General features: G+C 44.3%; 1 protein-coding gene across 1 annotated transcript in view; it reads right to left on the bottom strand.

Moving 5' to 3' along the window:
* Positions 1-15,795, bottom strand: part of LOC147901227 (uncharacterized) — a 190,672-nt gene that overhangs the window by 103,935 nt on the left and 70,942 nt on the right. The window contains exon 6 of the mRNA XM_087376355.1: positions 12,028-12,206. Within this exon, the coding sequence (XP_087232481.1) occupies positions 12,028-12,206 (179 nt within the window). The remainder of the gene's footprint in view (positions 1-12,027; positions 12,207-15,795) is intronic.

Here is a 15,795-nt window from a genome sequence, read left to right as displayed (position 1 = left end):
TCTTGATAGGAGGAATTTTTCGCAAGAGACGGCTTTCTCCACTACATGGTCGGGTAGGATCTTCCATTCGGCCTCCTCCTCTAGCAGATGAGGATTGTCAGTTGGAACGTTCAGGGCCTCGGGGGTGTACCTCACGGCCGCCGCAAGCAGCTGGTTCGTAACCAACTTCATCTAGGTGTTACTGGGGGTCCCATCACATTATGATGATTCAAGAACACAAATTGGATGCCAGGGATTGTTCCAAGTTGGATAAGCTTCTTTTAGGCCACACTTTTTGGTCAGCTGCCTTGGGCACCAAGGGAGGTACTTGCATTTCTGTTTCTTCTTCTATATTCCCCTTGGTGATTGGGCATGGGATCATAGTCCCTTCCAGAGCTCAGTGGATTATACTTTTGATTGATGGACATAAGGTTGGTCTCTTAAACCTTTATGCACCCAATTCTAGAGGGGATCGTGTTCTTTTTTGGAAGGAACTGCTCTCTTGTTCACATATTGCAGATGCTTGGATTATAGGGGGCGATTTCAACATGGTTGAAATGCCCTCAGACAAAAGGGGTGGTAGGGAAGGTGGCATTCACTCCCTAGAGAGAGCAGCGTGGGATGCCTTACAATGGCAGGGATGCTTGGCATGATGATGCTTTTCACACTCAGCCACATTCTCTCTTGTTTTCTTGGTCAAATAGGAGATTGCAGATGCCTATACATGCACGGATTGATAGATTTTATGTGGATGATTGGGCTCTTGACAGAGGTGGTACTGTTTACATTACAGCTGGGGTGTCCACTTCGGATCATTTTCCTGTGGTTTTGATGGTCTTAGATCCCCATGTGAGGTGCCGCTCTACCAGTGTTAGGATTCCAGATTCTTTCTATGCAGAGGAGAGCCTTACAGAGACAGTGTTGAGGACCTGGGTATCTCACTTGCAGGATGGGCAGCTTTCTCCTTCAGACTTTTAGCCGCAGCCCTCTCTGATATCAGTGACTTTTATCTTTCAATGGCTCGTATCAGAAACGGTGAGATCCTCAGGCGTGAGATAGGTATCTGCCAGCAGTTGGCTGCCCTCCAGAGGGAGGAGCAGAAGAGGCCTACAGATGCTTGGATTCAAGAGCGCCATGCTGCAGCAAGGGCTCAGCAACAATCACTTTTAGATCAGAGAGCAGAGTATGCCTTTCACACCAGAGAGTTATTTCGGACACAGAAGGGAGGAAGGGTCAACAACAAGCAGTTCCTGTCTACTCTTGGCCCCAGACATTGTAGGGAGAGCATCTCACAGCTTGTTGACTCAGGCGGAGTTCTTCATACACATCCCGATGCCGTCTTGCAGGTTGCCACCAATTTCTATGCCTCCCTTCTTACAGCAGATCCAGACACTCAGGCCACAGATGATGCTAGAGTGGTTATTTGGTGACACTTACCTGGGTTGGTGACAGGGGATATGACTGTTTCACTTGATGCACCCTTCACCAACGTAGAGTGCAGGACTGCTCTCTCTGCCCTTCACAAGGGCAAGTGTCCTGGTTCAGATGGACTTACCCCCATATTTTTTATTACTTTTTGGGATCAAATTGGGGATCACATTACCTCAGCCCTACAGGGTGTATGGGACTCGGGTGAGATGCCAGACTTGTGTGTGTGTGTGTGTGTGTGTGTGTGGAGGAGAGGAGAGATTTCAACCTGCTTCAGCCCCCTCGCAGTCGTACAAGCTGTACCTTCTCACAGCCCCTTTTCAGCTTCCTTACCTATCCGTACAACCTGTACGGAACCCCTTTTCGACCTTCCTGCCTGTCCGTACATTCTCCGTACAGCCTGTACATAATCGTACATTTGTACGGACTGTTGCTGCTGGTCTTTGCTGTAACTGTGGGCCTTGGGAAGAGCATCCATCGTTAGTTTCAACTTCACACCTGCTGCTGCATATCGTTTTGGGTCTCCCTTCACTCCTTTTGCTGTTTTTGCTGCTGATTTTCTTGTCTTTCATATCCGTGCTGCTTTGCCCTTTCTCTGTTGTGATCTGGGTTGATTTTGGGGTAGATTTTCACCTCTTTCGTGAACTTGTCTTTCTCTTCTCTAAATCCTTAAATATTTCTTCCATCTCCTTCTCCTTGGAAATACACTATTTCCTTTTTCTTTGAAGGCTGTTTTTTTCCCAGGACTGTTTTTTCTCTTTTATCATTTTACAAGTTCCCCCTTTTTGGGTTCCATCTTCTTCAAAAGACATGGCTGAATACTCCTATGAAAAAACTTTTCAAAAGGATTGATCGACTCAATGCAAAAAGCAAAAGCAGGCTGAGGGTCAGCATGACCCCATGCATGATTTTGTTGAAGCACAACTGATGTATGATGTCATGCATGAAGGATTTCCAGACACAAGGAAAGAGTGGAAAGGCTCTATTCCATCGGTTGGTCTCATGGTTGAAGTGGATAAAATTGTGGATCCAGTTAGAGAATATGCCAAAAATGCAATCATTTTATTTTTCCCAGGTCGGATGCCACCTGCTGCAGAGGTAGGCAACTGGTTGACCTGAACACACTGGCTGGCTCGTTTGTTCGTAAGGTACACTATGCAGCCAGAGGCTTTTTTGAGGTCATTATGGTAGATGAGATTCACAGGCAAATGCTTTTGGAACATTCGCCACTCTTTTTTGGGCAGCAAATGGTGCACGTTTTGCCATGATCCCCCACAAGGCATTATCAGGCTCTGATTCGACATAGATGCCTGGCTTGGGTTAACGTTGTAGACTTCCTGCAATGCATGGCTTCACTCTTGCCTAAAATTGCAGCTTCCCCTTCACTTCCTGCTATTCAACTTTCGGCAAAAGGACCCAAAACTCCAATTGATGGATGGCAAAGTCCAAGAAAAGTTATTTCTGTTAGAAGACCTCCACCCCCTCGCACTTGGAATGGTGCATCTTTTAGTGGAAATTCTCCAGAGGTCGACTCAAGAATTGGAATCACATGGGCTGCAGTGACAACTAGCAGAACCCTCTTCCCTGAAGAAGAGGTTGTGGCATTGCTGTCCAATCCTCAGGCGGATTGTAAATATGCTTGCTCATATCAAATGTCTTACCTTAAATGTTCACGGGATGTGCTACAGTAGGAAATGGAAATTTGTGTGGCTGTATATCAATCAATTTCAGCCTGTCATAGTGGCATTACAAGAACACAATCAGCATGTCTATGCAGGAAAGACAGGTCACTATTGCGGCTATGATATCTTTTATGCTGAGGAGCACTCTTTCTCAGGTGTAGTCATTCTGATTAAGCATGAGCTTTAGCCAGTTATTGCTTTAAATGACAATCAAGGCAGATGGATTATTCTTCAATGCATCATTCGAGGCGAGGTGTTTGAATTTGCTTTTGCATATGCACCTCAATCTTCTCGCGCTAGAAGTGCAATTTGGGATGCCATGCACCGATATCCATGGAGATATCATGCCTTTATATGTGGGGATTTCAATAATGCTCCGCAACAGGGTGACAATACATCAGGAAATACTCTTATGTTAACCTCTGAAAGGCATGCATGGTCTCAATTACTAATTCATCTTGATCTGGTTGATCTTTGGAAGGAATTGCAGCCTTTGTCACCTGGATATACTTTTCAAAATAATGCCCTTTCTTCTTACCAGGCACGTTTGGATCGCTGGTATAGCGTAGCCCCGCAACAAAATGATGATTTCACATGCAAAATGTGGGTTGCTATGACTTTGTGCATTCAGATCACGCACCGTTATGGTTGAGGCTATCTTTTCATGATATGCCAGATGATAGACTGCCTCAAAGGCAACATTTGATTGTAAACAATAGCTATTTGCAGCATGTTACTTTCAAGGCAATGGTTACTAATGCCTATCAATCTCTATCTTCTCAAAGCCACTTTGATATTGATAATGCATGGGATTTTTTTGTTTCCAAAATGCAAGTTGTAATTAGAGGTTATGGCAAGTCTTACATGAAGACTATGAGGGAAATTGTAGCTCAAGCTTGCCAAGACCTCACTGAACTTAGTCAATTTCGTCCTTTGCCCTTGCATGAGAAAACAACACTATGCCAAGCTAAACATTGTCTCCAAATCAATGATCACAGGAAACTTGCCAAATGGGGGACCAGAGCAAGACAAAGAGCTTTCATAGATAAAGGCTGTTCTTCCAAACAATTTTTTAAAAGCTTGCATCAGAAGAGATTAAACACAAACATTTGCAGGGTGCTTTATGCCTGATGGTTCATGGACTACATCACGGTCACAGCTTGCTTCTGTTTGTGTACATCATTTCTCTTAGTAGTTTGGTTATGCAGATCCTCCTTCACAACAGGTTTTGTCTACAAGAACTTTGCTTTTACAGCATGTCTCTCCTATTACCTCCACTACTCAGGCTTTGGAATTGGAAGAATCTTTTACTGAAAGGGAATTTTCAGATGCAATCAAATCTTGTGGTAGATGGAAATCTCCAGGATGGGGTGGTCTTACAGTTGAGTTTTTCGTAGAATATTGGCCTCTTTTAAAGCATACTTTGCTGCATATGGTGAATTCTGCATGGCAAAATCAGAAAATGCCAGACACATGGAAGAGAGGTCTTGTTAAACTCCTTCCAAAAAAGCAAATCTGTGAATCTTTGGCTGATTGGAGACCTATCACGCTTATGCCAGTTATTTACAAAACTACTACCAAAATGATTGTTGATCGGATAAAAGGCTATTTGCATGATGGGTTGCATCCTGTGCAATATGGTTTTGTTCCTCGTAGGCATATCACAGACAACATTGCTAATGCCTATGTTGGAATAGAATATGCCAAATATATGCAACATGATGTTTTACTATTCAAGTTGATATTGCCAAAGCTTTTGACACTGTTCAGTGGGACTCTATTTCACAAACAATGCAGGCCTTAGAATTTGGCAAAAAAATGCAGCAAGTTATCAATTCGCTATATCAAGATAGCAAAGCTGCCTGCATACTTTCAGGAGATATTTCTACAACCTGGACTCTTGGTTGTTCTGTTCGGCAAGGCTGTCTCCTTAGTGCTTTACTATTTGCCATAGCCACTCATCCAATGCTTCAATGTATGGACCACCTTTTGGACACAAGCATGTTGCATGGATTGGAATTCCTGGCGGACGTAGCATGATCGCTCAAGCATATGCCGATGATTCTTTCTTTACCCCAAAAAATACTCAGAGCGATCCCTCCTTGATTATGTAGGCTCTTTCCACGTATGGCTTGGCTGCTGGTTTTCATGTGAATTTTCAGAAATCCAAGCTCTTGCCATTGCATGCTAAAGACTGGCATAGTCTTTTGTGGCTTGGAGAAATTGTTCCACCTTCTCAATTGATTCGACATCTTGGCTATCCTCTAGGTTGGGGGCTCACTCGTTCTCAACAAACTAATTGGGTGCTCACAAAGCTAAGGAAAAAACTTGAATATTGGAAGCTTGTAACTTGGCCATTACATGTTCGTTTGTGAAGAACGCAATCCATTTTGATACCATACATACAATTCTATCCATCCCTCATTATGTTTACTAAGGCAGATTTGGCTTCCTTTATGTCTGCTATCATGGAGATTTTCTGGCGTTCCAAAAATGGCAAAAAAAGTCTCAGATTACTCTCTACGCATCGTCTCTGTTCTCCAAAGATGCACGGGGGTTTGAACATACTCAATATTCAAGTGCATATACTTGCTCACAGGGGGAAAATGATGTTGCAACTTATGCAAGGGGATCAGGCTTGGGCTTTCATGATCCGCTCTCTTTTGTTGCATCTTGATACTTCTGCTTTTGGGCATTGGCAGCCTACACAGTGGGATTTTCTACTTGGCTCTATTCGAGGCAAGATCAGAGGCTGCCCTTTTGTCTCTCATTTGATTCTTGATTGGAAGCATATTTTATCCCACTTGGAATGGAATGGCAGGGATTCTTTGTTGGGAAATTCCTTGAGGGCTGAGAATATTTATTGGTCCAGAGTATTCCACCCTCCTTTGGCTATACAAAAACCCATGCGTTCCTATTTTATATCTTTCAAAGGTATTGCTTCTGTGGCGGATGTACTTCAGGATGATGGCACTCTTTTATCTTTTTCTGTGGCTGCTAGCAAGTATGGTTTGGGAGCTCATTATCGTCCTTTATGGCACAAAATTTCAGAAATGCTTCAACCTTTCTTGCCGGTACCTCGTTTGGAACTTCAGGATAGGCTTGAGGATTGGACTCTCCATTCTTCCCCCTCTTCAGCTCGTCCTTTGAAGCTGTCACATATCACAGTGCCTTGTTTGTATAAAGTGTTGTTACCTCCGTCTTGGGTTTCTGACAGAGCCAATTCTATTTGGCATATGGATCGCCCATCAAAATGGTGGAGAAAGCGGCTGCGTCTCCTTTGGCATTATAAAGTCCCTCTTCGGTAACAGGCTTTCCTCTGGTGAGTCCTACTTGGCATTTTTCCATTTGGGCAGTTACTCGCGCATAGATATATTGCCCCAGCTGTTTGTCACCGATGTCTACATTCTATTGAATCTGTGCCTCACATTTTCTGGCACTGTCCACATACTTGTAATTTCCTCGCTCTCATTCGTCAAGGGCTTCAAGCGAGATTTCCTACTGTTCCTTTTGGCAGGTTCTTCTGGTTATTTGGTCAACTAGATAGGGTTTTGATTTATTTTTTGTTTGGGTGCGCTACTGGGCACTTTGGACTCTATGGATGGATAGAAATCATAGAGTCTTTGATGATCCTACTTTTTCAAACGATCTCCGTGGCAATCGTTTTATGATTGCTTTTAGACTCATTTGATTGACCATGATGTATACATGGCTTATACTGAGATTTTCGGTTGAGTAGTAGTTACTTCGCTTTTGGAGTACCTATGAATGTAATTATTTCACAGCAATAAAATTTTCTTCTCACCAAAAAAAAAAAAAGCGATGCCAGACTCACTTATAGCGGGCCTCATTCATTTGATTCCGAAACGGGGTTGCAGGAATTTAGTGTCTAGTGGAGACCGATTACCTTGCTGGGTACCTTGTACAAAATCCTAGCTAAAGCTATCAGCTTTCGTCTGCAACCCTTTCTACCTGATCTTATCCATGATACGCAGACGGGTTTTGTGCATGGCAGGAGCATCTTTGATAACATCTTCTAATTTTGGGAGGCTTCGAATTGGGCCATGCAAAATGGCCACAGGCGGGCCATTCTACTCTTGGACTTTGAGAAAGCTTATGACAAGGTAGACTGGGGCTTTGTGGAGGGCACACTTACTCGTTTTGGCTTCTCAGATGCATGGATCAAGGGGGTGTCAGCCCTTTACAGATCAGCCCACAGCCAGGTTCTTATTGGTGGAGTTAGGGGAGACAGGTTAGAGATTACCAGATCAGTCCGTCACGGATGCCCGCTAGCCTCCTTTTTATTCCTTTTTGTGGCTGAGGCTATGAGCTATTACATTTGAGCTCAAGCTGGAATCGTAGGGCTCAGGCTTCCTCTGAGGTAGGAGGATGAGCTCTTAGACAGTGAGTTGGCAGATGACACAGCTGTATTTTTGGATGCCACTCCACAATCACTGAATTCATTCAGGACAGCATTGGATTTGTTTTGCATTGCGGCAGGTGCACACATTAATTGGAACAAATCCAATGGCTTATGGCTCAGTGATGAGGACACTCCAGTCTGGGGGATTGACATAGGGTTCACTTGGATTCAGAGGGGAGTCTCAGTCAAATAACTAGGATGCCTAGTTGGGTTGGGCATCTCTCCGGCATAGCAGTTCACTCCCGTGTTAGAGAGTATTAGGAGGAAACTCATCTTTTGGAGTTCAACTGGACTTGACCTTGCATCCAGAGGTATTGTTGGCCACTGCTTGGTTTGTTTGCTCATGTTGGTGCAAATCTAGAGGTTGTATCGCTCAGCTCATGAGACCTATTAGGAACTTCCTATGGAGCGGTTTAGATGGCACCTCAGATGTTGTAGCCAGGATGGCTTGGGAGACCCTCATTCTCCCCACAAGAGAAGGGGGTCTCAATATTATTGACCCGAGCTTACAGTGTATGGCCATGCTCTGCAAGTTTGTAGTACGTGGATTGATGCCTGGACAGGAGTCCTGGAAGGATTTTTTCTCATGCAGCATTCAGTCTTGCACCCCTTCTCATGGGGGAGATTGGTTGGACATCAGTAGATGCATCTTTACTTCAGCCCATCTCAAATCCCCCCCTTCCCCTCTCATGGCTACTATTTTGAAAGCTTGGGGCTGCTTCAGGAACACACTTCGTAGACTTCCACCCACTTCTCGTGAAGAGATTCAAAGGCCCATCTCAAATCCCCCCCTTCACTCAGCTCATTAGACCAGTCAGGAATTTTTTATGGAGTGGACTTGATGGCACGGCAGATGTTGCAGTGAGGGTGGCCTGGGAGACCATTATTCTCCCTACAAGTGAAGGGGGCCTTCATATCATTGACCCGGACTTGTAGTGCAAGGCATTGCGTGGTGGTGAGGGGACTCATGTCTAGGCAGGAACCTTGGAAGGATTTCTTTTTTGGACGCATTTAAGCTTGCACACCTACCTTGGGAGATGATTGGGTGGACAACCCTTGCTAGATTTTTACTTCCACCCCTCTCAGATCTCCTACCTCTCCTCTCATGACTGCCATCCTGAAAGCTTGGGGGAGCTTTAGGAACACTCTTCGAAGGGTTCCGCCCTCTACCCTCGAAGAGATTGATAGGCAGCCGATCATTTGGAACGATAGTATACTTGATGAGCATGGCAGACCACTGGGCACTTCCCATTACATGCAGTGGTCTAGATGGGAGAGAGGCCCCGCCTACACAGTAGGCACTTGGAAGGAATTTAACAGGCTACCTGAGGATCAGAGACTACAGTCCGTGAGTCACCTCAGAGGAGTAGCACGCAGGATTCAGCAGATAGATGCAGCCATCCCGGTGGAATGGACAGTTGAGATGCCTATTACTTCCACTTGGATGGGAGCTTTTTCGAGGACAACAGTTCCTCTACAGTTGATCGCTCTTTGAGGTCTCGGGGAAGATGCACTGGTCTTTGACGTTGGGGATGGAGGTATACTCTCTAGATCCACGGATGATATTCTCCTAGAGGTTGCCTTTCAGCCTGTCAGGATTGCTGGTTTTGTGGACCATGGAGCAGGCTTGCGGTGGTACTTAGACCCCGACCCTTTGCTCTTGGCCCTGGGATCCTTGAGATTGTGGTTATATGGAGGTGCACCTATCAGGTGCTTGCAGTGGGACCCAGGAGAGTGGGAGTGGATAGATCATGGGCACCGAGAGAGGGGGATTCCCTTCTTCCGTTTCACGGTTGGTAATGCCAGGAGATTTCAGCTGAGCAGTAGGGGTTGGATTCCCTCCAGAGCCCCCCATTGGGACAGCTTCTTCATCGCCGTAGATTTGCGTAGGAATTTTTGGAGGAGGCTCTAGAAAACCCTCAGAAATAGAAAGATCACTCTTTTCTTTTGGCTTTCTATTCATGGAGGGATTGCAGTGAACCTGTGGAGATCACGATTTGGGGCTGATCCCACTTGCCCTCGCTGTCATTCTGCAGAGGAGTCAGTGTGACATTGCCTTTGGGACTGCAGTCAAGCGAGGACTATTTGGAAAGGGGTTTCTCGGATACTCAGCATTTGTCATACTTCCCCTTCTTCATGACTTGGGGCTTGGTCACGTGGTTATCCCTTACTGGGCCCCGGGTGTTTTATGAGGGTGAGCCTTCTTCTTGGGCACTCTCGGTCCACCGATAGGTGATAGAGCCCTGCTCTCTTCAGGATGTTGTACCACTTACTCCCTTTAGAGCTTCTCATGCTTCAGTTGACACATTTTGGCTAGCATTTCCTCTTGGCACATTTGGAGAGCCAGATGTACAGAGGCCTGGGATGGCACCCAGATACACCCATCACAGGTGTTCACGGGTATTTGGACTGACACGGTTCACACTTTGATAGCCATATGGGCTAGCATGCAAGGCCCTTCACGGGCAGCCTCATCTAGAAGGACTATATTTCTTCGAGTTTGGAGGGGTTCTCCCTTTTTCTTGGAGGTTTCTACCGGATTGAGATGGCACTATCAGCCCCAATCCTTTCTTTTTGGCTCTTGAGCTTTTCATGCATTGCATGGTGTATCCCATATGGAGCTTGCTCTAACGGTTTTCTTTAATACTTAATAGAAGTCTCTTTTTGCAAAAAACAAAATCCCCCCCTTCCCCTCTCATGGCTGCTATTCTGAAAGCTTTGGGGCTGCTTTAGAAACACACTTCGTAGACTTCCACCCACTTCTCGTAAAGAGATTCAAAGGCAGCCAGTCATGTGGAATGACTCGATTTTGGATCATCATGGCAGGGCACTTGGAGTGTCACATTATATGTAGTGGTCTAGATGGGAGAGGGGACCTGCCTCTACTATAGGCGCTTGGCAGGTCTTTATGGGACTTCCAGAGGATCAGAGACTTTTAGTAGTTGGCCACCTCAAAGGGAGTGCACTCAGGATACAGCAGGTACAGGTAGCCATTCCGTCAGAATGGATTGACACAGATGACATGCCGCTTACAGAGTCCACTTGGTGGGGAGTGTTCTTAGGGACGGGCATTCCATTAAAGATCATTGCATTGCAGGATGCACATGAGGATACCCTTGTCTTTGATGTTTAGTCAGGAGGCAGACTTACTAGATCCAGGAGGCGATGGAGGGTATCCAGGTTCACCCTTCCCAAACTATGGCCAGTATTTGGACTAACACAGTACACACTCTGATGGCCATTTGGGCGAGCATGCAGGGATCCTCCAGAGTAGCCACTACCAGGAGAGTTACTTTTTTCAGAGTTTGGAGGGGATCTCCTTTCTTCTACAAGTTTCCTTCAGGGTTGAAATGGCATTTTCAGCCTCCGCCTTGGTTTTTTATTAGCTCACTTTGAGCTGTTTTTTTCTCATACATTGTATGATGTACTCCCGCATTTGAGCTTGCTCTCGCGGTTTTCATTCATACTTAATGAAGTAATTTTCTTGGGAAAAAAAAAACTTGGACAGTTCTAAGGGAGGAGTTTCTATGGACTTTCAAATCGAGGGGATCTCCTTTCTTCTACAAGTTTCCTTCAGGGTTGAAATGGCATTTTCAGCCTCCGCCTTGGTTTTTTATTAGCTCACTTTGAGATGTTTTTTTCTCGTACATTGTATGATGTACTCCCGCATTTGAGCTTGCTCTCACAGTTTTCATTCATACTTAATGAAGTAATTTTCTTGGGAAAAAAAAAACTTGGACAGCTCTAAGGGAGGAGTTTCTATGGACTTTCAAATCGGAGAAGTTTGAACATATGATTGTCTCGGAGTTGTCCACTGACACCATGAAGCCTGGGGAAAGCATCTCTGAGATGTACACAAGGATAAGGGTATTGGTGGCGAAGATGTCTGTGCCACCTAATGATGTTGTCATGAAGGGGTGATTTTTGAAAGCATTACCCCCTACCATTGCTATAAGGCTGGTGATAAACTCCTTGAACATGCCTCACTTCAAGACTTCCTAAAGGAAGCTGTCAAGATGGAATGGTCACAGCTAAGTTTTGCCTCATCAACGAATACGACCACTAAACTCCCAAGAGAGGAGGGATCATCCGCATGGCAGCAACTCAAGAAAGAGTTAGAAGAAATCAAAGAAGGCCTAAAGGATAGAAAAAAGGTGGATGGCTAGTCGTCCTTTGAGGCCCAGATTCGAAGTGGTCTTTGGTGCACAGAATGCAAGGGGCCAGTGTACAGTCTAAGAAGAGCATAGGCAATCGGGAACCATCCGACAGGAGACTAGCTGTTGCACTGATTGAAAGCATCTACCTGCTGCTTTAAAGAGCGATGTAATGCAGAAAACTTTTCATTTGAATTCAGAGTCCGAGCAAGATCAAAGTTCCAAATCGCAACATCGTGTGAAATGATAAAATCAAGCTTTGCAATTTGAGAAGTATTCATTATTATTGGTTTGCTTCTAAATCTCAGTGCTTTAATATCTGATTGCGATTGCTTATAAAGATACACAATTGGATTATTACCTAATTGCAGGCTTTAACGTTAGTAGGGTCAACTCTTTAGCTTCCTCTTCTTGCTGTTTTTTTTGAATGAGCCTTTGCTTTTCCTCCTCCTTGTTGAGCCCTTCTTGATAGAGCAATTCACCATAGTTTCGGAATTGCTTGGCTGCTCTGCCTCTGAGCTGCATTATCCTCCTGGTTTTCTGATGCACAGAAAATTATCAACAGAAATCTCAGCTCCCCTTGAGTTCAGCTTTTATACCTCTCAAAATATGAGTACTACAAAATCATTTCATTTCTTGGGACCTTTTTTGAAATTTGCATCTAGAAATTTATGAGTTTTTAGCTCATTTTCGAAAAACTTTACTCATAAGTAAAGAATTTCTCTAATCTCCTTAATAAGGGCTTCTTTTTGTGTGAAATCTTTCAATGATTCCAAATGTTTCTCTTAAAGTGGAAATATTGCCCAAATGATCCACAATGGTTTTAGACTATCCACAAAATAAGAGTTCAATTCTTGCACAAGATGATTAGCAGCCGAAAGCGCTATAGGAGTTGATGGAATTTGTTCATGTGTTCTTCTATGGTCAAGTTCTTCTATGGCCAATATGTAAGATGCAAGCTTTACCTCTAGATTGCTTGTGTGCTAGATATTAGAATACCTTACATAGCTAATAATATGATACTGCTTACTCACTAACTGGTCACCCATAATTACATGTAGGAATAAGGACAATATATACACTTTTAGCATCAATAGAAACTACACACTCGACATACTAAGCACGTATTCCAAGTTTCCAAACAAACTGCTGCTGCATATTTCTCTTGAAAAGGGCCAAACACAGCATATCCTGTTGTTACAGCAAATACGTTTGGAAGCTCTGCTCAATTATAGTGTGAAAGTATTCAAATAGACCATAAGAAGGAAATATCCACGCTTCCTGCCCATTTCCCCTTTAAATCCGGTTAGACGACTACCTTCAGTTTCTGGAAACTCTGCCAAAAACATGGTGGAGGCCCATGTACGTTTGGAAGCTCTGCTCAATTATAGTGTGAAAGTATTCAAATAGACCATAAGAAGGAAATATCCACGCTTCCTGCCCATTTCCCCTTTAAATCCGGTTAGACAACTACCTTCAGTTTCTGGAAACTCTGCCAAAAACATGGTGGAGGCCCATGCCCCCTTGCTCCATATGTTTTTTTTTGGTAGTTGAGGCTATGGGCTACTTGCAGGCTACTAGTCAGGAGACATTGCGGATATCTCTACTTAGCTGTTACATACCGGGTTTGCAGTGAAACAGAAATTATTTATCAACGTGCTGAGCGTGTCTCAAATCTGGGATGCAAACAAGGCTGAAGGAGGAAGAGAGAGCCATCATGTACACCAAATCTGTTTTTTGTTTTCAGCAAGAGCACTCTCTTTTTTACAAAGCTGTATATCCCTCATATCTTTCCTTTCTTAAGCCCTCCCACATATCTCATGTTCACTCTCTTGTAATTTCCAGAAAGTTTCATCTTTGACTTAGTCTTATAATTACATGTCACTCCCAGTTTAATGCTTATACCATTCTACCCCCACCCCCACCCCCACCCCCACATATGGAAACATCTCTCGCGCAAAAAAAGAAAACCCCATAACTCTCTCATCGTGGTTCCGATTCCCATGAACCTGGAGTTATTTTGAAGCTCCCGGGATTCCCCATCTTCCTTTGGACTCGATAGTGGGTGGGGTTACATGGCTGGGAATTCACGCGTAGTTTAGCAGAAATTAACATTTTTAAATCACATTTCTCCCCCTTGGCTGCCAAGGATGTGCACATGCTTGGCAGACGAGAAAAACAAACAGAATAGCTGTATATTCCTGAAAACTGACGGTACATTATTTAGCATCATCATCACACATCTTGTCTTCCTTGAACCTCTTCAAGCGAAATCCATTCACTCTTTCAATAGGCATTTGACCAAGCTCTCTCAGATCATATGTTGCATCTGCATAAGCTTTTAGGATGACAAATGGACCCTCCCATCTCACCAAAAACTTTTTATCTAAAGGATGGTCCAGCCTGCTATCATACTTCAGAACCAAATCTCCATGACCAAGAAACTACTTTATCCTCTGCAATATGACACTTCAAAGGGTTCAGATTGCCTTGAGCATTATCTATTGATTGGAGTGCCAACCGTGTCTTTTCCAGATGGTCTTCCTTAGAGCTGTAGATACAAAAATCATCTATAAAGGCTATGAATTTGCCCAAATATGGCTCAGACACCTCATTCATAAACTTCTGAAAAGTAGCCAATGCATTCACCAAACCAAATATCATGACCCTGTTGGAATATGAAGCCAAAGTGAGTCAAAAATGTTTCTTGCAAAAGAAAAGGCTGAAGGAAGCTTCAAACATAATTGAATAGTTAAAGAGGGGCACAAATGCATGGAAGCATTGGGTTGCCAAATCTAGCTGAATTGCAGAAGCATAAGAAGCATAGCTACCAGTTCGAGATGAGGTCTCATGGACAGCACTAATGGCAGGATGTACCAAGCTGGGGCTTGATGAAGCATTGGTTGCCTTGAACAGATGCAACTCTATCTCCAAATGCTGTCACATTTGTTTGCAGCTTGAAAGCTTGTGGCAGCAAAGGGTCCATAGACAAGGGCAAAGAAGGACACTCAATGATATTGCTGTTGCCCAAATTTGCACACTTGTAGAAGCATGGGACACATTTGACAAGCTCTCACTTTGTGATGTTGTTTCATGGGGTGCACTAATGGCAGGATATGCCCAGCTTACTGCTTACGATGTAGGTGGGCTATATCTTTGGCTGTAATGTACTAGGTGTCTAGTAGGTGTTTTATAGTCTAGTGAGTCCTATGGATGCCACATGTCATATTGGGAGTTATCCTATATGCATAGGTGTTCATATGTGTGTGTGTGCGCTCTTATATAAGAGCTGTACTTGTCTAGTGTCAAATCAATCAAGTATCAAGTCTCCTTTTGAATATCACTTCCTCTCTCCCTAGCCTATCCTCTCTCTCTCCCTCTTTCCACCATGTTCCTTCATGTGGTATCATAGCCTCCCTTCCTACCTTCCCCTTCTTCTTGCTCTATCTAGAGGATGAGAGAAGCCCGCAAATGAAAGCTCCCCTCTCCTCTAAGGTAGAGCCTCCCTTCCCTTAGCCTCGCCATGGTTCCTCACCATCAAGTACTCCTGTGTCTTAGTGATTGCTCCTGGTTCTCGTTTGTGAGTTCAGCTCACTCCCTCATCAGTTCGTGGTTCTCCCTCATCAGTTCGTGGTTCTCCCTCAGCATTGGCGGACATTCCTCGTCAGTTGGTCACGAAAAACTTGTTTTGGAGCAGTCCAGCAGCTGTTTTTTGACCTTTTGAGGTCCGATTTTGACGTTTTTTGACATTTTGGCACTGCCCAAACATAAACGACCTTGTCCCGCACCATTTCGAGGATTTTTTTTTCTTCGATTTTTTGTCCGTACAGCTGTCCGGACGTCCGTATGGACCTCTGCAGGCGAATGCACGACAGTGCCAGGAGTCCATACAACTTGTCAGAAGGCGATTCCGAGCAGTTTTAGGCTACTTTTTGGCATTTTTTGCTCAGATTTGGACTCCCGTGACCTCCACCAGTGATTTGAGTTTCCCGAGCTCACCCACAAGTCATTTCGACTGTACCGACACCCCGGTACATTGACTTGAGGCTTCCGACAGCGGGGAATACTCTTTTCACACCTCGTCACCTCCTACAATACATTTTTGCTCATTTTTTAAAGCACTTTCGCT

The sequence above is a fragment of the Dipteris shenzhenensis genome, chromosome 6 (genome assembly GCF_047967505.1).
Source record: "Dipteris shenzhenensis isolate YYH24624 ecotype China chromosome 6, Dip_SZ_1.0, whole genome shotgun sequence".
Lineage (NCBI taxonomy): Eukaryota > Viridiplantae > Streptophyta > Polypodiopsida > Gleicheniales > Dipteridaceae > Dipteris > Dipteris shenzhenensis.
Note: the sequence above shows the minus strand (reverse complement) of the source record. Positions and strands in the feature narration are given on the sequence as shown.